Below are 27,655 nucleotides of genomic sequence, written 5' to 3' on the forward strand. Positions count from 1 at the left end.
GCAGAAGCCTGAAAAACAAGATGCATGGTATTTCAGAGACTGCTGGGAGCCATTGCGGTACAAGTAAACACATGGGTTGTGTTAGGGTAGCTAAGAATAGAAACAGGTGCAGGTATACTTGCGTGTACACCAATGCTAGGAGTTTAGTAAATAAATTTGATGAATTTGAGGTATTGCTCAAAACATCAAAGGCAGATATTGTTGGGATATCAGAGACGTGGTGTCACACAGATATAAGGGATGTAGAACTGCAATTTGGGGAGTACAACGTCTACAGAAAGGATAGACAGGATAGGAAGGGGGGGAGGGGTTATGCTATTAGTTAAGAAACACATAAAAACCAAGGAAGTGAAGCCAGTCGACATCGCTGGACAGTGCAGTGTTGAGTCAGTTTGGTGTGACATAAGCATTGGGAGATCAAAATTTACAGTAGGAGTGTGCTATAGGCCTAATGACTCTGATGATTATAATAAGGAACTGTACAGGGAAATAGAGTGGGCCAGTAAATCAGAGAGTCTTATAATGGGAGATTTTAATTTCCCAGATATTGACTGGAATTTGGGGGCTGGTTACTCACACACTAGCAGGGCTTTTGTGGATTTATTGGATGATTGTTTTCTACATCAGCATGTTCGGGAGGCAACTAGAGGGAGTAATACTCTTGATTTGATTATCAGCAGTGATTCTTCATGCATTAAGAATCTGCAGATAAATGAACCACTAGGTGGCAGTGATCACAGTGTGCTGAAGTGGGATTTACTCAAAGAGGTAACTACCATTAGGGGTAAAGGGAAGGGTTATTGCTTCCGTAAAGGCGACTAAGATGGACTGAGACAGTATTTAAATTCTATACAGTGGGACCAACTGATGATGTTACCAACAGCAAATTCAAAATGGGAAGCATTCAAAGAACTTATCTTGGAAGCTACTAGGCTTTACATACCAACTAAGAAATATTGTTCAAGGTTTAGGCCAAAATGGATGTCAGATGAACTAATGAGGCATATGGCAGAGAAGAAAAATGCATGGGATACTTACAAATTAACACATGACACAGAAGCCTATGATAGATACAAGTTGATATGCAACCAAGTTACAAAGGAGTTTAGGCAGGCGAAGGCAGATTACGAGAAATCTTTGGCAAGGGATGCAAAGAAAAACAGCAAAGAGTTCTTTACTTATGTAAACTCTAGAAGGAAGGGGATGAATCAGATTGGTCCACTTGATATTGATGGGTCAACTGTTGATGATCCTGCTCAGGTAGCTAACAAACTAAATGAATAATTTTCATCAACATTCACACATGAGCAGTTATTCAGCAAGGGGAATGCCAGAGGTGTATTCAACTCTAGCAGTAAGCTACAGAATCTTGAAATAACTGGGAGTAAAGTGGAGGAGAAACTGTTGAAGATAAGCACAAGAAAGGCACCCGGGGTGGATGGGATCTATCCAGTTATATTAAAGGAGGCAGCAAAGGAAGTAAGCAAACCCTTAGCCATAATTATGAGAGCTTCCTTGGACTCAGGGAAGTACCCATGGACTGGAGATTTGCAAATGTGACCCCAATTCACAAAGGAGGATCAAAGGCTGACACAAGTAATTATAGACCTGTGAGCTTAACTTCTGTTCCAGGAAAAGTAATGGAGGCACTTGTTAAAGAAGCACTGCAGGATCATTTAGACAAGACTTCAGTTATAGCTCAGACACAGCATGGTTTTGTTAAGGGGAAGTCTTGCCTGACCAACTTGATTGGATACTATGATGCAGTCACAAAAGAACTGGATGCAGGGAATAACTTTGATATTATATACTTGGATCTTAGAAAGGCTTTTGATACTGTTGCACATGGAAGACTGCTACACAAATTGGAGCAGTGTGACATTGAAGGCAAATTGCTATTATGGATAAAGGGATCGTTGAGGGGGAGAAGACAGAGAGTGGTAATCAATGGACACTGCTCATCGTGGACTAATGTTATTAGTGGAGTCCCTCAGGGCTCAGTGTTGGGTCCATTATTGTTTTCTGTATTTATGAATGATATTGATGATGGTATATCAAGCTTAATGTCCAAGTTTGCAGATGATACAAAGGTTGGCAGGGTTGTCAAGGACACTACTGACACTATGCTGCTGCAACAGGATCTGGAAAGGTTGAGCAGATGGGCTGAGAGGTGGCAAATGAAGTTTAACATTGACAAATGTAAAGTACTACACATGGGAAACAGCAAACCCAGAGCAACGTATCAACTCTGTGGTACTACACTGACAGTGGTAGAGAATGAAAGGGACTTGGGGGTGGTTGTGCAGGCAGATCTGAAGTTCTCTGATCAGTGCAGACGGGCTGCAAGAGTAGCTCATGGAGTATTGTCAATGATATACAGGAATTTTTCCAGCAGGGATAAGGAGGTGATTATTCCATTGTATAAGGCAATGGTCAGGCCACACCTAGAGTACTGTATACAGGTCTGGAGGCCTCATTTCAAGAACGATGTAGAGCTGCTGGAACGAGTACAGAGAAGGGCAACAAGATTAGTGAATGGAACAAAGGGGTGCTCTTACGAAGAAAGGCTTAAGTTTTGCAAATTACAGTGTCTGGAGACTAGGCACCAGCGAGGTGATCTGATAGAGGTGTATAAAGCCTTGAATGGTTTAAGCATGCTCAATGCTGATGGGATTCTTCCTCTAGCTCAGAAAAATCACCTGAGAGGGCATAAATTCAAATTGAGGAAAGACAGATGTAGGATAGACATGCGGAAATTTGCCTTTAGCCAGCGGGTGGTTGGTTGGTGGAACAGACTCCCATCCCTTGTGGTGGAGGTTGATAGCCTAAATAAGTTTAAGGCTCAGCTGGACAGGTATTTTGAACGAACAGAGGGGTGAAGTGGAAGTGGGTTTTTTTTTTTTGGCGGATGCTGCATAAGCTTGCTTTCTTGCATCAAATGCCTCTACTAATGCTAATGTTCTGTTTCTGCTGCTTGCCTTTTCTAAAGATACTTCCATGGGCACCATTCTTCTGAATGGCTTCTGTAATTCTTCCTCTCTCTTCCAAACCAGTTTGAACACTTACTGCAACCAGTCACCATCCATATACCTTCAACTTCAAACTCATAGAGCCAACTTTTCTTCCTACTCATTTATCCTTTCAACTTTCACATTCTAGAATAACCTTCCTTCACATATATTTCTTGAAAATTGCTATGTACAGAAATTCTAGTATAACATCAACAAGTTTCTTCTTCTGTCTTTCTAACCTTCAACTTACACATGGTACTAAGTACTTTAGATTTTAATACATTTTGTGTTTGGGGGTTTAATACTAATAAAAAATCACAGGAATCATTACATATTAATAAAAAGAATCATAAATAAAATAATTGTGATAAATTTAAAAATATAAGAAATATATAGGAAGTTTTTTTTTTTTTTTTTTTTTTTCCTTGAGAGAGAGAGAGAGAGAGATGGTTGATTGTATTCTAACAAAATAAAACATTATACATTCTGCACATAAAAGAGTACAGTTAATAATTATTTATGGAAATAATTTGTTTGCATGTTTCACTGGGAATGTGGTCTGGAACATACACTTAGTGTCCCAGTACATAAATGCACTACTGCTGCAACAAGTGTACTTATTTTTGCATACTGTGTATGTAAAACCGTACTGTGTGTGTGTGTGTCTTTCCCTTGAATGTCTAATAGTTCCGAGGGGGTGGGTTTCACATAATTGTGAAACCCACCCCCTCTATACAGTCTGGAAAATCAAGGGTTTACTTTAATAATGGTTTATATATAAGAATGTAAAAAAAATAAATAAATTCAAGACTATCATGACCATGTGTGTGTGTGTGTGTGTGTGTGTGTGTGCGCGTGCGTGCGTGTGTGAGTGCGTGTGTGCGGCGCCTCCGTAGCCAGGTGGGAAGGAGCAGCAGTGCATAGCACACGCTTCTTGATTAGACCGGGGTTCGAGCCCGTCACCACCAAATATGGAGGATGCGGAAAGGTCAGGGAATGACCACCGCATATCCCGGAGCAATATGGCCTTAGTTGCTAATGCTCCTAAAAACCAAACAACAAACAACAAGCGTGCGTGTGTGCTTGTATCAAGACCATGTGTGTATCAAGACAACACTTCATGTGGTAAGTGTTGTTTTTTTTTTCATGATTGGCATTTTCTGATTTTTTTTTTTTTTTTTCTGTTAGCTTGGCCTACTGGAGATGCCAGATATATCAGGCTTAGGTGAAATAGAGGATAATGAGAGTGATGAGGATGAAGAAGCCTTAGAAGCAGAACTTTCAGCCTTAGTTTCTGGAAAATCTCCTTCAAGAGCTTTAAGAAAACCAAGGAAAGGTAATATTTATGAGGTTGTTTCCTTAAATAACTCTATTTTGTCATTAAATTATTTCATAGTTGTATTATAGTTATTAAATTATTTAAGAATGTAAAGATTCAGTTTGCTGTATTTCATTTAAAAATGACATCTTTTTTTTTCACTTTGAACTACACTGAAAGAAGTGGTAATCACTGCTAATAGAGAAAAATACTTTACAGATTTCACTCCACTGTTTAACACTTTCAGAACTACGTATATACGAGGGGCATTCAAAAAATAAGTTACACCTGCCGCCATCTCTTGGTATAATTGTGCAACAAATGTGGCACCTGCACAGAATGGAGTACAGGTGCCACATTTGGTATAATTGCGTCCCCTGGTAGGTGAGTTTCGTTGACATAGCGGTAACAGTTGTGTAGGAACAAGCGTTCATAATGGCATGTCAGGTAGAATGTTTTTTGACTGTGAAAGAGTTGTTTACATTGTTTATTTATGGCAAAAGGCACAACAATTAATGCTGCCTCATAGGCGCCTCCGTAGTCAGGTGGGCAGGAGCAGCAGTGCGTAGCACATGCTTCTTGAGTAGACCGGGGTCGGAGCCCATGACCACCAAATATAGAGGATGCGGAAAGGGGGAATGACCACTGCATATCCCCGGAGCAACATGGCCTTAGTTGCTAATGCTCCAAAAAACCAAATAACAACAACAACAGCTGCCTCGTACTGCCAAACATTATGGTCTTTGTGAACAGCCATGAAAAACAAAAGGCTTGGAAAGTTAAGCAAAGGTTGTTCCCATTCAGGACAATGCCACGCCACACAATGCATGCACAACACGGCACTTTCTCAAAAGTTTTGGATGGGAGGTATGGCAACATCCACCTTACTGTCTTGATCTTTTGCCTTATGACTATCACATCTTCGGTAAGCTGAAAGAACATCTAGGGGGGACATTGATTTGCATATGATGAGCAGGTGCAAACAGCAGTTTGATGGCGGCTGAATGACCAAGGAGTGGATTTCTATCATTAGGGAGTCGAACATTTAGTCACACGTTCCGAGAAGTGTTTGCGCCAGCTCGGTGACTATGTCGAAAAGTAGTGTGAGGTATGTGCTTTCTATTGCATAATGTTATGTACCTCAATAAATGTCTCTTGGGCTACAATGGTCAAGTGTAACTTATTTTTTGAATTGCCCTCGTAGATATATGTTTTTCATGCAAGGGAGGCTAACTATTTTTCATGCGAGGGAGGCTAACTATTTTTCATGCGAGGGAGTTTTGGGGACGAGAGTAGCCTTATGCAGGCAAAGTTTTTACTGCTGAGGAACATAGAGAAGTTTTTTCTGTTTTATTAACTTAAATTTGCTTGAATTGGCATATTGAATTGTCTTATTTTGAAGAGTAGCTCTATATTCCTAGTTACGATACTTAGTTTAAATTTTAACGTAGATAGAGATTTTGTAATTTATTACTTAGTATCGGTAATGGTATCCAATCCATGTGTTTATAAGTTTTGCAGAGCTGGCAAACCGGAAGTTTTTTAGCTATAGTTAGCCGCTTTATTGACCAATTGTTATATTAAATTATTTTCTGTAAGTAGCTTATAGACCCAGGCAAGATCCTTGGTTTATTCTGAATTTAGACAGCGAGATTTTGGAAATTAATTACTATTTAAGTGTCCGTAGATTTACCATTCGTAACTTGCCGCCATTGTTATACGATACAACGTTATAGCCCGAACTAGATAGCGTTAGCTTAGTATAGTATAGTATAGTATATAATATTATCAATTAATCAGTAATTTATTAATCTTGTTGACCTTCATAGGGCTACGGAGGCGCCCTATACCTTAAACAATATTTCTTAGTTGATATGTAAAGCCTAGTAGCTTCCAAGATAATTTATTTGAATGTTTCCCATTTTGAATTTGCTGTTGGTAACATCATCAGTTGGTCCCATATAGAATTTAACCGTACAGAATTTATATACTGTCTCAGACCACCGTAGTCACCTTTACGAAAGCAAAAACCCTTCCCTTTATCTCTTTGAGTAAATCCCACTTCAGCACACTGTGATCACTGCCACCTAGTGGTTTCTTTATCTGCAGATTCTTAATGTATGAAGAATCACTACTGATAATCAGATCAAGAGTATTACTCCCTCTAGTTGCCTCCAAAACATGCTGATGTAGAAAACAATCATCCAATAAATTCACAAAAGCCTTCCTAGTGTGTGAGTGACCAACCCACAGATTGAAGTCAATATCTGGGAAATTAAAATCCCCCATTATAAGACTGTCTGATTTACTGGCCTGCTCTATTTCCCTGTACAGTTCCTTATTATACTCATCAGAGTCATTAGGCCTATAACACAGTCCTACTCTCAATTTTGATCTCCCAATGCTTATGTCACAACAAACTGACTCAACACTGCACTGCCCAGCGATGTCGACTGGCTTCACTTCCTTAGATTTTATGCATTTCTTAACTAATAGTATAACTTCTCCTCCCTTTCTATCTTGTCTATCCTTCCTGTAGACATTGTACTCGCCAAATTCCAGTTCTGCATTCCTTATATCTGTGTGACACTACGTCTCTGATATCCCAACAATAGCTGCCTTTGATGTTCTGAGCAATACCTCAAATTCATCAAATTTATTTACCAAACTTCTAGCATTGGTGTACATGCAAGTATACATGCACCTGTTCCCATTCTTAGCTACCCTAACACAACCCATGTGTGTGGCGCCTCTGTAGCCAGGTGGGCAGGAGCAGCAGTGCGTAGCACACGCTTCTTGATTAGACCGGGGTTCAAGCCCGTGACCACCAGATACAGAGGATGCGGTAAGGTCAGGGAATGACCCCCGCATATCCCGTGAGCAATATGGCCTTAGTTGCTAATGCCCCTAAAAACCAAATAACAAATAACAACCCATGTGTTTACTTCTACCGCAATGACTTCCAGCAGTGTCTGAAATACCCTGCATCTTGTTTTCCAGGTTGCTACTGATTCCAATAGAAGCAGTGCAAGAATCACTTTCACCTCTACCAGAGGCTACTATTAATCTATTACTCCTTGTATCCACCTCCAAGCTAGCAGTTTTCCGACCCACCTAACACTGCCTCGATAGCACCAGAAAATATTCTTGCACCCTTTCTATTTAAGTGTATCCCATCCCTGTAAAAGTAGTCTCCTGTTAACAAGTACAGACCAGGCTGAAAAAAATTCTACCCCTTGAGCCTCACAAAATCTTTCCAGGGCCGAATTGGTCGACAAGGCTCTCATCATATACTCCCTCCTATCGTGTCTGGGCAAAATTACAGACACTTTCAAATTCAACCCTAATTCACGGCTTTTTTTCAACAGTGACCTGTACTTGTTAAGTAATTCTGTCGGTCTCCTACTCTTAATATCATTAGTGCCGATGTGTACAACAATATCACCCTTTGTACCCTTAAAAGATGATATCTGCCCTACAACATCATCAACCTTTATCCCTGGCAGGCAGATATACGCTGGTCCTGTTCCACCTATCCTTTTTACAAACCATGCTCCCTGTTTCCGGGCGCCTCCGTAGCCAGGTGGGAAGGAGCAGCTTGTTAGATTGTTTGTTATTTGGTTTTTAGGAGCATTAGCAACTAAGGCCATATTGCTCGGGGGATATGCGGTGGTCATTCCCTGACCTTTCCGCATCCTCCGTATTTTGTGGTCACGGGCTCGAACCCCGGTCTAATCAAGAAGTGTGTGCTACGCACTGCTGCTCCTGCCCACCTGGCTACGGAGGCGCCGGGGGAAGGAGCAGCAGTGTATAGTACACGCTTCTTGATTAGACCGGGGTTCGAGCCAGTCACCACCAAATACGGAAGATGTGGAAAGGTCGGGGAATGACCACCACATATCTCAGAGCGATATGGCCTTAGTTGCTAATGCTCCTAAAAACCAAATAACAAACAAACAAACAAATCCCTGTTTCCCTGACAATAGAGTCACCAACAACTACTAGTTCCTGTGGGACCAGTGCATTCTGCATTGAGGGTTGCCGCTGTGTTGTGTGATGACCAAGTGCAAGCTCTGGTGTTGATGTGGGCAGCTGAGAGCTTGATGCGCCCCTGAATTTAGATCCTTCGAGGGCATCCACCTGTTCTTCAAGCTCTCATATAGGCCCATAACAACACTCAGTTGTCGCCTCATTTCCTCACACTCCTTACATTGCGTGCACACAAAGACATTCCCCTTGGTAATATCATGTCCCGTAACTGATTGCTCCACAAACATCAAACTAGCAGTGCATTTTAAAAGGCTGTGATTCAGAGGGCAACTGCCCACTTCCTCATTTCTCCCCTGAGCCACAGCACTCCATTTAGGTTGAGCCTTTTGCTTTGCTGCTCTGGTGTGAGTCATGATTCCGATTCAATTTCAATAAAATTTCAATTTCAGTAAAAAATTATAACCCTAAACTTGTATCCCAATGCAGTTGTAACACTATATATCTATATATATTTTTTAAGTGTCAAGTATTATCTTCAAATTTCTTTATATAAGTTCCGTATCAAGTTATGTATTAATTAATTATGTTACGTTCGTAAAATCTAAGTCGTTATATGTATTTATGAAGGTCTACAGTTGACCCATTTACAGTTGTGTGTTTTTTTTTTTTTTTTTTTGGCTGATGCTGCATAAGCTTGCTTTCTTGCATCATATGCCTCTACTAATGCTAACTATGTAACTATGTGGGAGCAGATTTTCACATCTGCTAAGCAGACTTTTTATATTTCTTAACCTGTTTATACTCACCTCTTTAATCATTATGCTTGTAGTCTGGGTGTAATGGACCTGAAAAGCAGCCCCAAAAGGAAACTCAGTAGTGTGGTGCTGGCATTTATGAAATTTCTTAATGCATTTTTTTCCCTGGTTAGTATAATACTATGTAATTCACAAAACGAAAATTTCTCATTAATAATCACAATAGTTATTTTTTATGAAATCATATTTATTCGATTTTGTTCTTTTCTTTTTTTGATTTGATGCCGGTTTATAACATACTTCTAATAAAAATAATTTTCCTTGAAATTTTTTTATGAAGAAAATATATATCAAACAATGATTCTGTAACAGTTTAATTTTCAAAAATCAATCCATTAGTAGCACATGCTATTTTTCTTTGTGTGTGAGCATGGGCGAATCCAGGTTTTGTGAGACTGAAGCTTATGCAATTTTTGGGGCCCTCTTTAAGAAAAAAAATACAAAATTATGAATACGAAATTAGGTATTAAAGTGAATATTAATTTAAAATGAATTTAGAAATTTATAATTTATTTAGAATAAAAATCATAACAAATTACAATTTAAAAAAGCTGACAAATACCACAAACATCACAAAATCCAGAAAAATAAAATAATATTTTTATTAATTAACTGCCTGATAACACCTCTATAATACTTTTTTTTCTACATTTTTTGGCTGCATACTCTTTGATTGCCTCTACACATATGGGGATTTTGTAATATCATTTTCTGTTGAGAGAATACAAAGATAATTCAGTCTTTCCTCAAGCATGGTTGATCAAAATTTTTTTTTTTTTGTTGACAGTTTATAAAAGTCCCTTTTAGCTTCACAACTTGTCATTGGTAATGTCATGTAAATTTTTAGGTTGCTGTAAAATTTAGGAAAACCTCCATCAAGTTTCTTTCATATATGAGCTGTTTCAGGACATTTCAACTTTTCTTGTGCAGTGACTAATCTTAATACTCTCTGAAGTGATGACACTCAGTTTGTCATCATTGTCCTTGTTGTAGTGGCATATTATGAGTTTTATGTTAACTTCGTTAATATCAGTATTTCATGTCAAATCAGCAAGAAATTTGAATCTATTTCCATATGATTCACTCCACTTCATTAATTGAATTATTAAACAATCCAACAGCCTATTTGTTACTTCTATTTTAAATTTATCTCTTCTCCTTAACCCTGACTTGGTCTAGTCCTTTTAATTAATTACTAATTACCGAAAATACCGAAGTAGTCAACAACTTCAGCTACTGTGGCAGCAACTTTTTGTCTGATGAGATTAAGGGAATGAGCTGTGCATGGCACATACTCTGCTACTTATTAATGTTTTTAAAGAGTGCTTGCAGCCCTTTGTCCTCACCTTTCATAACAGCTGCATTGTCATACAACTGACTGCAAATGTTGTTCAACAGCAGGTTACAATCATCTAGAACTTTTTTCACTTTGTTGAATAAAGTCACAGATAGATGGCTTTCAGTTGGTGAAAAAAAGTCAAAAATCACACAGATTTTTCTGTTATAACAATAGTGCATAATAATAGCCAAATGATCAGTGTTTGTCACAATCTGGTGTAGAATCTACATAATGGAGTTGTATTTGGTGTCTGATTTATTTATTTGATTTACCACTTCATTTTGTACATGTTTTGCCATTATTTCAATTAATTCTTCGTAAACTGTTTTTTTTTTTTTTTTTTAATTTTTACATTTTTCCAGGAATAAAGAATTGAAACAAACAATCAATGAGAAAAAAAAGACCTATAAACTGTTCCTACAAACTAAAGACCTACATCTACACATAAAATATAAAAAGCTTCGAGCCAAAGTCAGAAAACTAACCAGAAGAATCCGACGAGATGACTGGGATAAATTTGTTAAATCTTTAGAACGTGATATCACGGGCCCACAGAGAAGAGGTTTTAAAATTTTTAAGAAATTACAACTAGACACAAATGATCAAATAAAAACCAACTCCATCTCCCAAGCAGAATGGAAGCAACACTATTCCAAACTATGGTATAACCCAGACGCTGGGAAATTCGAAGATGAATCTGTGATAACCAAAGATGACGAAAATATAACAATGGAAGAACTAGAGTTAATATTACAAAAATCAGAAAACCGAAAAAGCCCAGGCATAGACCATTTGAATGTAGAACTATTTAAATATGGGGGCACGTTACTAAAAAAAGCATTACTAAAATTATTTAACATCATATGGCATAATCCTCTGCTTGCACCTTCACGATGGTGGGACTGTTAGTAATCCTGGGTATAACCACCATGCACAAGTATATGGTGGTGGCCACCCAGGTATGAACCAACATAAGCAGGGGTCGAGGTGTGGCGCCCACACCACATGGAGGAACGCCGCCCCTCTATGTTACCAGGCAGTACTAGGTGGTAGATGACTCTCATCAACCGGTGCAATACCACCACTTTGCTTATTGGAGGCTTGAAGTGGTGGAACCCATGTTTAGTCTCTAGAGCTAAGTTCCTGTCAACTCTTCCCTATCTCTTCCATCATGCAGTATGATTGATGACTTTTGAGGTTATGATGAACATCGTGGCGAGATCCAATATTCCTTACATTTCGAGGGTACAGCTCTAAAACGGTGTTCGCAGGCTGGCCGCTAGATAGTACACCAGACCGAACCTATTGGTAACTCTCTAGGAGGCTTCCGGATCAGCTAGTGTATAATCTTGCTACCTCTACTCTGCCAGATAGTGACTGGAGGGAGTCTGAGTAGTGTGTATGCGGGGAGCATTGTCGAGGCCACATTATGTCAAGGATCTGGGTATATTCTTACCATATGTACGCCATATCCAAAAATTTCATTACTTCATACAGCATGTCCCACCCACTTTTTCTTACCATTGAATACACCATGAATTGTCAAACTAATAGAGCAAGCTTATCTGCGAAAAGATCGAAACATCCCAAGCACTTCCTAATTCATTTCACAAATATACGTGGTCTCAATTCTAATCTCAACGATGTCCATTTCCACTTGCAGTCTGCCAAACCCCATGTACTTTTTCTGACAGAATCTCAGTTATCAGTTGTTCAACTACTGCTCATCTCAGATGCCCAAATTACTTGTGCATATGTCCATTCCGATATTCCTTGTCAGAGACTTGGTAATTTGGAATCTCCTCTTTTCAATCTTCTCTGGCTTAAAATCTCTCTACCTCATTGTGTCAATTTCATCTGTTGTCTCTACCATTCTCCCAACTCCACTAATCACTTGGAGCTCTTTGACTTTCTCTCTTTGCCACTTGACTTTCTCCAGTCCAACATTCCTAACAGTGAGGTAATTTTCCTTGGTAATTTTAATGTTCACAACTCCATCTGGCTTCCGTTTTCTAGCCACACCGACCCAGCTGGTCGAGATGCTGAGGCTTTTGCAATTACTAATGACATTGCACAGATTGTTCATTTACCTACAAGAATACTGGACAATCCTAATCTTTTACGCTTGATCTTTTTCTCACAAACAATCCTTCTAAGTACACGGTCGAAGTGAGAGGTCCTTTAGGCACTTCAGATCACAACTTGGTGATTGTCTCTTCTCCAATGGAACCTTTATCTCATGGTTATTTCCAACCTTGTGTCGTTTGGTATTACAAGAATGCAAAATGGGATGAACTGCGAGACTTCTTTTCTTCTTTTCCTTGGTTGGATTACTGTTTCAAAACTTCTGATGTCAACATTTCCTCAGATTGTATCAGTGAAATTATTCTTGCAGGAATGGAATCCTTTATCCCACACTCGACTTTAAAATCTCGTCTTTTATCTAAACCTTGGTTTTCCAATAAACGTGCTAAGGCTGTTCAAGAGAAGAATGTTGCATATCGTAATTGGCTTGTTTCTAATTCTTCAGTGTCATTTTCTGCCTACACCAAAGCTCGCAACAATTGTAAAGCAGTTATTAATCAGTCCAAACTAGAGTTTGAACAGGCTAAGAGTAGAAAACTTACTTCTTGCCCTAATGGTAGCCGAGCATTCTGGTCTCTTGCCAAAGCTATTGGCCGCAACTTTTGCCCATCTCTGCTCCCACCTCTGTCCAAACCAGATGGTTCTGTTGTCACTTCAGCCAAGGATAAAGCTGACCTGCTAGCATCCCATTTTTCTTCCAGCTCATGTATTAATGATCTTGGTAAAACACCTCCCACCATTCCCAACACACTCCATTCAATGCCTCCTGTGGTCTTTCGTCAAAAGGTTATCAGAAGGATTTTGATGAATCTTGATGCTAAGAAAGCTCCAGGTCCTGATGGTATTTCTCCACTTGTTCTCAAAACCTGTGCTCCTGAACTTACTCCTATTCTTTACCGCCTTTTTTTCACTTTCTTATTCCAAAGGTGTTTTTCCTTCTGCTTGGAATGCTCATATCCAGCCAGTTCCTAAATAGGGTGACAAATCCCTCCCATCCAATTATCGTCCCATTGCAATTACTTCTACTCTTTCTAAAGTAATGGAGAAATCAATTAACCGCCAACTCTTAAACTACCTAGAAACCTTCCATCTGATCAATGATCGCCAGTATGGATTCTGTCAGTGTCGATCCACTGGTGATATTCTGGCTTATGTTACCCATTAATGGATTAATTCAACGGAAAGATTCGGTGAAACACAAGTTGTTGCTGTTGACATCTCAAAGGATTTCGATTGTGTTTGGCATAAAGGTCTTCTAAACAAGCTTCCATCTTATGGTTTGCCCACTGTGTTTAGTAATTGGTTATCCAGTTTTCTCTCTGATCGCTCACTGAGGGTGATGGTAGATGGCTCTCTGTCTTCTAATTTCTCCACTAATGACGGTGTCCCCCAAGGTTCAGTTCTTTCCTCCACTCTTTTCCTGTTGCATATTAATGACCTTCTTTCATTGACTGGAAATCCTATCCATAGTTTTGCTGATGATAGCACATTGCATTCCACTTTCCATTTTGAGAAACCTTGTCCTGCTCAATCAGCTTCAATTTCTCAAAAATCTGCTACCAATTCCTTAAACGCCGATCTTCAGGTAATTCTCCAGTGGGGCAAAGACAACTTAGTTGATTTCAACCCTTCTAAAACTCAGTCTTGTCTTATATCTCGCAAAAAGGATTCTTCTGCTCCTATGCTTATCTTTAGTGACACTCTGATTTCTAGGCAAAATGATATATCTCTTTTGGGGATTACCCTGACTTCTAATCTCTTTTGGCACAAGCACATTACAAATATCGCTTCCTCTGCATCTAAAAAACTTGGTTTTCTCTTTCGCTCTCGGCGTTACTTTTCTTCTAAACTGCTGCTCACTTTGTATAAATCTCAAATCCGCCCTGCCATGGAATATTGTTCCCACATCTAGGGTGGTGCCCCCAAATCCTCTCTCAAGCTTCTTGATTCCATTCAGAAGAGGGCAGTTAGGTTAATTAATGATTCATCTCTAACAGAGTCTCTCCACTTGTTCTCTCATAGACGTACTGTTTCTGCTGCATGTCTCTTCTACAGATACTTCCATGGGCACTGTTCTATAATTCCTGCTCTCTCTTTCAAAACAGTCCGAACATGTGCCGCCACCAGCCAACATCCATTTACTGTCCAACTTCAAACTCACAGAACCAACTTTTCATCTTCCTCGTTTATTCATTCAACTGCCGTTTTCTGGAACAACCTTCCTTCATACGTATTTCCTGAAAATTACAGTCTACAGAAGTTCAAGTCCAATGTGAACAAATATCTTCTTTCGTCTTCTGAACCTCCACCCAAGCACGGTACTAAGTACTATAGGTTCTAATACCTATCGTGTTTGGGGTTTACATAAAAAAAAAAAAATAAATAAAATAAGCAACAGATGCCCAAAGATTGGGAAACAGGAATAGTAATCAATTTACACAAAAAAGGCTTCAGAAATAAACCTAACAACTACAGAGGGATAACACTGCTATACTCTAATATACTAAAGAATAAACTTAATAAATACAGTGAACAATTCTTAGAAGAAGAACAATGTGGGTTCAGAAAAGGGAGAAGCACAATAGATGCCATTTTCTCACTACAGCAAATTTTGGAGAAAAGAAGAGAATTCAATCTACCAACATTTCTGCTCTTTATTGATTATGAAAAAGCATATGACAATGTAAACCGGGAAAAACTTTGGCAGATTCTACGTGAAGAAAATATTCCAACCCAACTCCGGAAAGCAATCCAAAGACTATATAAAAACCAAAAAGTCTGTATAAAATATTTTAATGGCCAACTATCAGACCCAGTTAACACCAAGAAAGGAGTGAAACACGGATGTGAACTATCACCAAATTTATTTAATATCTACATCAATAAAATTCTTAAAGAATGAAAACAAACGTTAACAATGGAATACAGTTGAACAACAGGAATAAAATCCAAACTATATTATATGCTGATGATCAAGTTATAAATGCGAAATCCGAAGATGAACTACAGATAGCAGCAAATGAACTTAATAAAATAGGTAAAAAGTACGAGATGAAAATCTCCACCTCAAAAACAAAATCAATGGGATTATGTGGAAAAAACATACAAAGAGTCAAAATTGTTATTGTTGATAAAATAATAGAATAAATATATGACTTCACCTATTTGGAAAATTTAATATCAAATGAAGGGAAAGACATCCACATTAAACTACAAAAATATAATAAAATGAATGGAACGATTAAACGCCACTTGGAAAACAAATGACAACTGAAACAAAATTATGACTGCACAACATCACTTCAAAACCAGCCCTCTTCTACAGCTGTGAGACTTGGGTCATAAATAAGAAAGATGCACACAAACTAGAAGCAGCACAAATGAAATTTTTAAGACCATTATTAGGCTTTACAAGACTAGACCACCAAAGAAATATAGATATCCGCGAGAAATTAAAAAAAGTAGATAACATAGTAAATGACATAAAACGGTATCAGGAAAAATGGATCAGCCACGTAGAAAGAATGAACCCAGACCAGATCCCAAAATTAGCCTTTAACTACAAACCTACAGGCAAGAGAGATGTTGGTCGACCAAGACAACGATGGCGAGATCAAGACCACCTCCAAGAGCTACAACGGAACAGGTCTTAAAAGACCTAAGCCGGACCAAGTTCATGATGATGATGAATTGCAAATAATTTTAAAATTTTTTAATTTTAAAATTTATAAACAACATTTTTCAATATGTGTTGATTAACTTTTTTAACCTTGTGCAATGAAATTCTTGAGATGGTAGATTGTGACACATTTTGAAGAAAAAAAGTAGATCGCATCACAAATTAAGTTGGCCACCCCTGATTTACAACATTCTGCATTGTTTATAGGAAAGAATGACACATTAAGTAATAATTTAAATGATAAATGCACAGTTTTGAAAACAAGTGTAAACCACAGTACAGGTTAAAGAGTCAGTATTTGATTTAAAGGGGGGGTGTTGGTTTCGATGTCCATGTATTGCCGTATTCTTGCCGGTTCACTGGGAATGTCTATCACTTGCCACAACTAACGCTAATAATAAAACTAATATATTGATTCTGGGCATTGCAGACATTGATTTACATTTCATAGGTGTGCTCTCAGGAGTATGTATGTAGACCTACATTTCAAAAATCACTCTAAACAATGTGTCTGTTAATGCATGAATTATCATCAATTTTTCTAGTTTGTGCTGCCATCTATTATCTGTGTTTCCAACTAGTTGTTCAGCTTTAATAGATGGCAGCTTGAAAGTAGCCTTGAAAATTGGAGGTGAAGATTGCAAATGTTGACTTCTGTTGTCTGATATTTAAAGGTTGTTTCTGTTGAATTCAGATCCAAAATTTAATAAAGTCTGAACAAATATATATGTAGTGACAAAATGATGCTAGGAAGCAAGCTTATACAGTAGGGGTGGCCAACAAGTCAGTTATGATCTACCAGTCGATCGCAGCTTTAATTTCGGTTGATCATGACGAATTTTAAATACAGTGGATTCCAGTTATTTGGGCCACCGGTTAATCGGGCAGCTGTTTATTTGGGACAAATCTTAAAGAAAAGAATCCAATCGAGAAAATAGCCAGGGGTTTACTTCACTTAATTGGGACAACATGTTGTTTAATCTTGGCAAAAGACTGCAGCACTTGAGATTACCCTACGATTGCCTCCGACCATACCACGTGCTTTGGTCAGATTTCTGGAGGTCACAACCATAAAACAATTAGCAGTGTTTTTCTGTTAGTGCAACCAATTATAAACAGATATTAAACTCAATCTTGTTGAATTTGCAATAATACCGACAACTGGAATTCTGTGGATTTTTATGGTGAAATGTGATTTCACTTCCATGAAATCTTCAATCGTATAAAAAATTAAATTTTCGGAATCTTCTCTTCATTCCTATTTTTTAAGCTTCATAACTTGTTACTCCCTTCTCACTTGCATGTATCGTGTTACTTGCAGTTTGTGTGTGCTTGTTATTGTTTGCGTATCTTTTTTAACCCCTCCTCCAAATGTCAGTGAACAAAAATATCAACTACTGTTGTTATTATGTAATACCATATGGAAAAGTATTCTTCCATATAGTATTCTTCCGGAAGAAAATATACAGAAGAAAAGTATTCTTCCGTATTCTTCTTCTTTTCCATTATTACGTATTACAGTACGTATTAATTAAGCTATACATGTAAGCGTAAATTTATTTTTCTTTTGCTAACCTGTGGAAAATATTCTTCTAATTTTCATATATCATTTAATTTTTTAATTGGTAAGGTAATAAAGTGGAAATTTGTACATAATATATCTTTACTTTTATAGTAAATATTCATCCTATTTTCACTAATTAGAATCGCTGTTTAATAGAATTAAAATTCAATTTACAAATGTGATCACAGTGACTGGTGCTTACTACATATCGTATAGTGAATGGTACTTTGCTATGGTGAGTCCATCATAACACGATTTGATTGTACAGAGAATCAATCATAAAGCTGGGGTTCAGTGTATTTTTAACTATTTACGTGAAACTTCACATAATTGGGGTGGCTGCTTAATCGGGCCAAAATGCACTAGTCCTGAAGTGTCCCAAATAACCCAAATATATATAGCTGTTATATATATAGCTGTATATATAAAAAATAGATTAGTCAAAATCTAAACGTTGTTATTATTATTATGCGCCCCACTGCATATTCGTGGTGACTACTCTTGTTACCACGCAGCCGCTAGGCTTGTCTAACGAAAATTCACTCAGTTACGGTGTGGAGAGCATCGTGTATGTGTTGAATTCTTATTTAGGTTACTTAATATTAATAACTGGAGAGTACTTGCACATTAATTTAATACCCTTTGATTTGAAATGAATACTACAAAAAAGAGTAAAACGTATTATTTTCATCAAGGTTGGGAACTAGAATACTTTTTTGTAATGATAAAAGAAAATGTTGTTGTTTGATTTGCAACGTTTCCATGGCTATACCCAAAAAAGGAAATTTAGAAAGGCATTTCAATGCACTCTATGGTAAATACCAATCAGATTTTCTGCCTAATAGTGACCTTAGAAAAAATAAATTAAAAGAACTTAAATCCAGATTATTCGCACAACAAAATTTCTTCATTTACAATGGTAAATATGGTAAATGCTCCACTCTGTGGTAAATACCAATTGGATTTTCTGCCTAATAGTGACCTTAGAAAAAATAAATTAAAAGAACTTAAATCCAGATTATTCGCAGAACAAAATTTCTTCATTTACAATCTAAATCAGTAACTGTAGCATCATTTGAAGTGAGTCATTTTGCAAAAAAATGCAAACCATTTTCTTATGGTCAGTGATCGAAGATGCATTTTTAGAAATAATAGTTTCTCTTTTTGAAAATTTTAAGAATAAAAATGAAATTAAAAATGCCCTTCAAGATCTGCAATTATCTCGAAATACTGTGATGCAACCCATCGAAAAAATGAGTAAAAATGTGAAGGAACAGTTGCGTGCCCATATTGCTAATTGTGTGTCCTTTTTTTTACAACTGGATGAATCTATAGACGTTAGTGATCTATAGCTCAATGGCTCGTTTTTATTCATATATGTTCAATGATTCTGTCACTAGGGTGTGGTTTCGTTAAAAGAATTAGAGATCTTTACATATTTAATGCATTCAAAAATTTTATCGAAAAACTTAAATTACCACTATTGAAGCTCGTATCAATAATAACAGATGGAATTAAAGCAATGACAGAGCATCTTAATGGATTCATTGCATTGTGCCAAATGAATTTCCAGATATTTTGAGTTACCAGTGTATCATCCACCATCAAGTGTTAGCCAGCAAAAGATTAAATATTAAAGGTGTTATGGACATAGCTTTCAAAATCGTGAATTCCATCAGAGGATAATCTCTTCAAAGGAGACTTTTCAAAATGCAACTTGATGAAAATGAACTAGATTTAATATTACACACAGACGTGAGGTGGCTGAGTCGGAGTAAGTTTCTACAGAGATTTCAAAATTTGAAATTAAATGAAATGAATGAAATTAAAAAATTTGTTGATCAAAGGGGAGATGGTTATCAGCAGCTACAAGATACAGAGTGGTTGTGTGATCTGGTTTTTGCCAGATTTTACCAGTAAATTAAGTGATCTGAATTTGGAATTACAAGGAAAAAATAAAAATGTGGGCGACATGATTAGTAGTATTTCTGCATATAAATATCAGTTTTTTGGAACTGGCTAAGAATCTCAAAGAAAACAAAATCTATCATTTTGCAAATATACAAGATCATTTGCAGAAATATCCTGTTTTTGAATTTTTATATTAGAAATATGTTTCTGATATTGAGAAAGTTGTGGATGATTTTTAAACCAGATTTAGTGATTTTAAAACAATTGAAGACTTGTTCAATGTATTTCTTATCAATTTAATGTCGACTTAGAGACAAAACAAATTGCAGAAAAAATTGCTCAGATTTTTCATATAGAGAAAATATTACTTGAAAATGAAATTATTACATTGCAAAATGATATCTTTCTAAAAGCCAGATCATCAGAAAAAGACTTTTGGAAATATGTTTGCTTAGAAAAGTACCCAAATGTAAAAAAATGCAGTGAACTTTTAAATTCCTGTTTTGGTTCCCCATATCTATGTTAATCGGCCTTTTCCTAGTTGAAACAAACAAAGATGAAGAATTGGTCTACTCTTACGGACTTGCATACAGAATATTCTTATCGCAGTATATCCCCAATTTTGAAAGCTTCGCAGATGACATGAAGACACAAACTTCACATGAATTAAAAATTTCAATACATGTGAATTTAAAATAAGAATTCAGAATTGTATTTAATTTTAAAATTTATAAACAGCATTTTTCAGTATGTATCGATTAACTTTTTTTAACATGCACAATGAAATTCTAGAGTTGGTAGATTGTGACACATTTTGAAGAAAAAAAAAAAAAGGAGATTACATCACAAATTAAGTTGGCCACCCCTGTTATACAGCTACAGCAAAAAAAAAAAAAAAAACCTACTTTTTTTTTTTTGCACATACCTTCTAATAATTTTTAAGCCTTTCTTTAAGGTCATTCAAACTATTCACTTCTACAACATAAGGTGAAAGTTTATTCCGACAATGAATTGTTCTCTAGCTGGAAACATTTTGCAATTCTTTGTAACCATTATTTTTTTCAATTTAAATTTATATTCCCTTGTGTGTGTGTCATTTGAGAAAGAACAAGTATATTCATCAGCATTTAGTTAGCATTAGCATTAGTAGAGGCATTTGATGCAAGAAAGAAAGCTTATGCAGCATCAGCCAAAAAAAAAAAAAAAAACCATTTCCACTTTGCCCCTCTGTTCGTTTGAAATACCTGTCCAGCTGAGTCTTAAACTTATTTAAGCTATCAACTTCCACGACAAGGGATGGAAGTCTGTTCCACCAACCAACCACCCGCTGGCTAAAGGCAAATTTCCACACCTCTATCCTACATCTGTCTTTCCTCAATTTGAATTTATGCCCTCTCAGGTGATTATTCTGAGCAAGAGGAAGAATCCCATCAGCATTGAGCATGCTCAAACCATTCAAGGCTTTATACACCTCTATCAGATCACCTCGCTTGTGCCTAGTCTCCAGACACTGTAATTTGCAAAACTTAAGCCTTTCTTCGTAAGAGCTTCCCTTTGTTCCATTCACTAATCTTGCTGCCCTTCTCTGTATTCGTTCCAGCAGCTCTACATTCTTCTTGCAATGAGGCCTCCAGACCTGTATACAGTACTCATGGTGTGCCCTGACCACTGCCTTATACAAGGGAATAATCATCTCCTTATCCCTGCTAGAAAAATTCCTGTATATCATTGATAAGACACCATGAGCTACTCTTGCAGCCCATCTGCACTGCTCACAGAACTTCATATCTGCCTGCACAACCACCCCCAGGTCCCTTTCATTCTCTACCACTGTCAGTGTAGTACCACAGAATTGATACGTTGCTCCGGGGTTGCTGTTTCCCACATTGACAAATTACATTTGTCAATGTTAAACTTCATTTGCCACATCTCAGCCCATCTGCTCAACATTTCCAGATCCTGTTGCAGGAGCATATTGTCAGTAGTGTCCTTGACAACCCTGCCAACCTTCGTATTGTCTGCAAACTTGGACATTAAGCTTGATATACCATCATCAATATCATTTATAAATACAGAAAACAATAATGGACCCAACACTGAACCCTGAGGGACTCCACTAATAACATTAGTCCACGATGAGCAGTGTCCATTGATTACCACTCTCTGTCTTCTCCACCTCAACCACCCCTTTATCCATAGCAGCAATTTGCCTCCACTGCCACACTGCTCCAATTTGTGCAGCAGACTTCCATGTGCAACAGTATCAAAAGCCTTTTGAAGATCCAAGTATATAATATCAAAGTTATTCCCTGCATCCAGTTCTTTTGTGACTGCATCATAGTATCCAATCAAATTGGTCAGGCAAGACTTTCCCTTAACAAAACCATGCTGTGTCCGACTGAAGTCTTGTCTAGGTGATCCTGCAGTGCTTCTTTAACCAGTGCCTCCATTAATTTTCCTGGAACAGAAGTTAAACTCATAGGTCTATAATTACTTGTGTCAGCCTTTGATCCTCCTTTGTGAATTGGGGTCACATTTGCACATCTCCAGTCTATGGGCACCTCCCCTGAGTCCAAGGAAGCTCTCATAATTATGGCTAAGGGTTTGCTTACTTCCTTTGCTGCCTCCTTTAATATAACTGGATAGATCCCATCCACTCCAGGTGCCTTTCTTGTGTTTATCTTCAACAATTTCTCCTCCACTTTACTCTCAGTTATTACTAGATTATCTAGCTTACTGCCAGAGTTGAATACACCTCTGGCATTCCCCTCTCTGAATAACTCCTAATGTGTGAATTTCGATTCAAAATATTAATTTAGTTTGTTAGCTACTTGAGCAGGATCATCTACAGTTGACCCATCGATATCAAGTGGACCAATCTGATTCATCCCCTTCCTTCTAGAGTTTATATAAGTAAAGAACTCTTTGCTGTTTTTCTTTGCATCCCTTTCAAAGATTTCTCGTAATCTCCCTTTGCCTGCCTAACCTCCTTTGTAACTTGGTTACAGCTCAACTTGTATCTATCTATCATAGGCTTCTGTGTCACGTGTTAATTTGTATGTATCCCATGCATTTTTCTTCTCTGCCATATGTCTCATTAGTTCCTCTAACATCCATTTAGGCAAACCTTGAACAATATTTCTTAGTTAGTATGTAAAGCCTAGTAGCTTCCAAGATAAGTTCTTTGAATGCTTCCCATTTTGAATTTGCTGTTGGTAACATCCTCAGTTGATCCCACTGTATAGAATTTAAATACTGTCTCAGTCCATCGTAGTCGCCTTTACGAAAGCAATAACCCTTCCCTTTACCCCGAATGGTGGTTACCCCTTTGAGTAAATCCCACTTCAGCACACTGTGATCACTGCCACCTAGTGGTTCCTGTATCTGCATCTTCTTAATGCATGAAGAATCACTAGTGATAATCAAATCAAGAGTATTACTCCCTCTAGTTGCTTCCCGAACATGCTAATGTAGAAAACAATCATCCAATAAATCCACAAAAGCCTTGCTAGTGTGTGTGAGTGACCAGCCCCTAAATTCCAATCAATATTTGGGAAATTAAAATCCCCCATTATAAGACTCTGTGATGTACTGGCCTACTCTATTTCCCTGTACAGTTTCTTATTATACTCATCAGAGTCATTAGGCCTATAGCACACTCCTACTCTCAATTTTGATCTCCCAATGCTTATGTCACACCAAACTGGCTCGACACTGCACTGTCCAGCGATGTCGACTTGCTTCACTTCCTTGGATTTTATGTGTTTCATAACTAATAGCATAATCCCTCCTCCCTTTCTATTCTGTCTATTCTTTCTGTAGAATTTGTACTCCTCAAATTCCAGTTTTGCATTCCTTAAATCTGTGTGACACCACATCTCTGATATCCCAACAATATCTGCCTTTGATGTTTTGAGCAATACCTCAAATTCATCAAATTTATTTACTAAACTCCTAGTATTGGTGTACACGCAAGTATACATGCACCTGTTTCTATTCTTAGCTAACACAACCCATGTGTTTACTTGTACCGCAATGACTCACAGCAGTCTCTGAAATATCCTGCATCTTGTTTTTCAGGCTTCTGCTCATTCCAATAGAAACAATGCAAGAATCACTTTCACCTCTGCCAGTGGCTACTGTTAATCTATTAGTCTTTGTATCTCCCCAAGCTAGCCGTTTTCCGACCCACCTAACACTGCCTTGATAGCATCAGCAAATATTCTTGCACCCTTTCTATTTAAGTGTATCCCATCCCTGTAGAAGCAGTCTCTCCTGTTAACAAGTACAGTCCAGGCTGAAAAAAATTCTACCCCTTGAGCCTTGCACAATCTCTCCAGGGCCGAATCAATCAACAAGGCTCTCATCATATACTCCCTCCTATGGTGTCTGGGCAGAATTGCAGATACTTTCAAATTCAACCCTAATTCACGGCTTTTTTCCAACAGTGACCTGTACTTGTTAAGTAATTCTGCCGGTCTCTCAACCTATTTAAACACTTTAATGAAGTCTCCTTGCAGATGCTATAATTTATAGAATTAAAGTCTTTCCTGTTAAGAGTACCCTCTTGTACTTGTGACTAGGCTTTGTTGCTCTTCTATATACCCAATCACCCCAGAGGCTGACACTTTCTTCTTGATTCCTCTCTATCTCTCTCTCTCTCTCTCTCTCTCTCTCCCCGGCTCCTCAGTAGTGAGGCGGGTAGGAGCAGCAGTAGCACATGCTTCTTGTTTAGACCGCGGTTCGAGCCCGTGACCACCAAATACGGAGGATGCAGAAAGGTCAGAGAATGGTCACCACATATCCCCGGAGCAATATGGCCTTAGTTCCTAATGCTTCTGAAAACCAAATAATAGTAGTAGTAGTAGTGGCATGTGATGCAAGAAAGCAAGCATTTGAGCTTATGCAGCAACAGCCAAAAAAAAAAAAAATTACAAAATAATCCCCTCTAAATATTTGTCCAGTTCCTCCTTAAATTTATTTAACCTATCAACTTCCACAACGACATGGAAGTTTGTTCCAGTATTAACCAGCAAATCCCACTGGCTAAAGGCAAATTTCCACACATCTATTCTACATTTGTCCTTCCTCAATTTCAATTTATGCCCCCTTAGGTTCGTAATCTGAACAAGTGGAAGAATCCCATCAGAATTCAGCGTGCTCAACCCATTCAAGGCCTTGTACACCTCAATCAGATCACCTTGCAGGTGCCTAGTCTCCAGATGCTGCAATTTGCAGAACTTAAGCCTCTCCTGGTAAGAGGATCCCTTACTTCCCCTCACCAATCTTGTTGCTCTTCTCTGTACATGCTCAAGCAAATCTACATCCTTCTTAAATGAGGCCTCCAGACCTGCATGCAATACTAAAGGCATTCCTGCTCATTGCCTTGTACAGAGGGACAATCACCTCCTTTTCCCTTCTAACAAAATTCCTATATATCATTGACAAAACCCCATGACCTGCCCTGGCAGCCTGTCTGCATTGCTCAGAAAACTTCATATCTGACTGCACAATTACTCCCAGGACTTTTTCATTTTCTACCACCTTAAGTGTAGTACCACACAGTTGGTACGTTTCTCTGCGGTTACTTCTACCCATATGCAGTACTTTGCATTTTTCAATGTTAAACTTCAGTTGCCACTTCTCAGCCCATCTGCCAAAATTTTCTAGATCCTGTTGCAGTAACACACTGCCATTATTGTTATTAGCAACCATGCCGACCTTTGTATCATCTGCAAACTTCGATACGAAGCCTGATATACCTTCATCAATATCATTGATAAATATACAAAACAACAGTGGACACAATACTGAACCCTGTGGGACTCCGCTAATAACATTAGTCCAGAAGAGCAGCACCCATTGATTACCACCCTCTGTCTTCTCCCACTCAACAATCCTTTTATCCATTGTAGCAACTTACCTTAAGGTACATTGTAACTTAATACCTCCGTAGCCGAGTGGGCAGGAGTGGGAGTGCAGTAGCACACGCTCTTTGAGTAGACGGGGTTCAAGAACCTGACTACTGAATATGGTCAATCTGGCAACCCGCACTGGACCAGCGTGGCAGATTATGGTCCATTTCCCTCAGCATGAATTGCTGAGGAGGCATCCATTCTGCAGTGGGTTGATAATGGCTGCACTTTACTTTTTTTTTTACCCTTAATACCATTCTGCTCCAATTTTTACAGTAGCTTCCATGCGCAACAGTGTCAAAAGCTTTCCGGAAATCCAAGTATATGATATCAAAATTATTTTTTGCATCCAGTTCCTTTGTAACCACATCATAATAACCAATCAAATTTGTCAGACAAGACTTTCCCTTAACAAACCCATGCTGTGTCTGAATTATTGCTGCAGTCTTTTCTAGATGATCCTGCAATGCATCTTTAACCAGTGTTATTTTACCCGGAACAGAAGTTAAACTAACTGGTCTGTAATTACTCGTGTCACCCTTCGATCCCCCTTTGTGAATTGGGGATACATTTGCACATCTCCAGTCCGTGGGAACCTCCCCTGGGTCCAAGGATGCTCTCATAATTATGGCTAAGGGTTTGCTTAGTTGCTTTGCCGCCTCCTTTAATATAACTGGATAGATCCCATCCACCCCAGGTGCCTTTCTTATATTTAACTTCAACAATTTCTTCTCCACTTTGTTCTCAGTTATTACGAAATCATTAAGCACCCTGTTACAATTTGATAACCTTGTGGCATTTTCAAACCTTAATAACTCCTCATGTGTGAATGTAGATGCAAAATACTCATTCAGTTTGTTTGCTGTTTGAGCTGTATCAACAGTTGAACCATTGATATCAGGTGAACCAATCAGATTCATCCCCTTCCTTTTAGAGTTTATATAAACTTTAAAAGGAAGGGGATGTTTTTCTTAGCATCCTTTGCCAAAGATTTCTTGTAATCTGCCTTTGCCTACCTAACCTCCTTTGTGACTTGATTGCAGACTACGTTATATCTGCCATTGGCTTCAGTGTCACCTGACCTGATAATTCATATGCATCCCATGCATTTTTATTCTAATCCACGAGTCTCATTAGTTCATCTGACATCTGTTTAGGCCTAAACCCCGAACAATATTTTTAATAGGTATGAAACGTTTAGTAGCTTCCACTATTAATTCCTTGAATGCTTCCCACTTAAATTTCCTGTTGGTAACATCATCAGTTGGTCCCACTGTACAGAATTTAAAAACTGTCTTAGACCACTATAGTCACCTTTACGGAAGCAAAAACCCCTTTCTTTACCCCTGATGGTAATTATATCTTTAAGTAAATCCCACATCAGTACACTGTGATCACTGACACCTAATGGTTTCTTTATCTTGATCATTTAATACACAAATGATCAGCAGTGATCATTCGTGTATTAAATTCTTATTACATGAATGAACACTGCTGATAACCAGATGAAGAGTATTACCCTCTCTGGTTGCCTCTCGAACATGCTGCGGCAGAAAACAATCATCCAATAAGTCCAGAAAAGTCTTACTAGTGTGCGAGTGACCAACCCATAAGTTCCATTCTTTATCTGGGAAGTTAAAATCCCCCATTATAAGACATTCTGATTTACTAGCCCACTCTATTTCTCTGTACAATTGTTCATTGTACTCATTCGAGTCATTAGTCCTATAACACAGTTTAGGCCTAAATGGTTGTCAGATGAACTAATGAGACATGTGGCAGAGAAGAAAAATGCATGGGATACATACAAATTAATGGGTGACATGGAAGCCTATGATAGATATAAGTTGGTCTGTAACCAAGTCACAAAGGAGATTAGGCAGGCAAAGGCAGACTACGAAAAATCCTTGGCAAAGGATGCAAAGAAAAACAGAAAAGAGTTCTTTACATATTTAAACTCAAGAAGGAAAGGGATGAATCAGATTGGTCCACTGGATATTGATGGTTCAACAGTTGAGGATCCTGCTC

At 38.0% G+C, this 27,655-nt stretch overlaps 1 protein-coding gene across 2 annotated transcripts in view; it reads left to right on the forward strand.

Moving 5' to 3' along the window:
* l(2)gd1 (lethal (2) giant discs 1) overlaps window positions 1-27,655 on the forward strand; it is a 518,195-nt gene that overhangs the window by 7,252 nt on the left and 483,288 nt on the right. For both annotated transcript variants that reach the window (XM_090373359.1, XM_090373358.1), the window contains exon 2: window positions 4,200-4,347. In XM_090373359.1, coding sequence (XP_090229485.1) covers window positions 4,215-4,347 — 133 coding nt within the window. In that variant the 5' untranslated portion in view covers window positions 4,200-4,214. The remainder of the gene's footprint in view (window positions 1-4,199; window positions 4,348-27,655) is intronic.

The sequence above is a fragment of the Mastigoproctus giganteus genome, chromosome 5, assembly GCF_048544385.1.
Source record: "Mastigoproctus giganteus isolate SK-2022 chromosome 5, ASM4854438v1, whole genome shotgun sequence".
Classification (NCBI taxonomy): Eukaryota; Metazoa; Arthropoda; class Arachnida; order Uropygi; family Thelyphonidae; genus Mastigoproctus; species Mastigoproctus giganteus.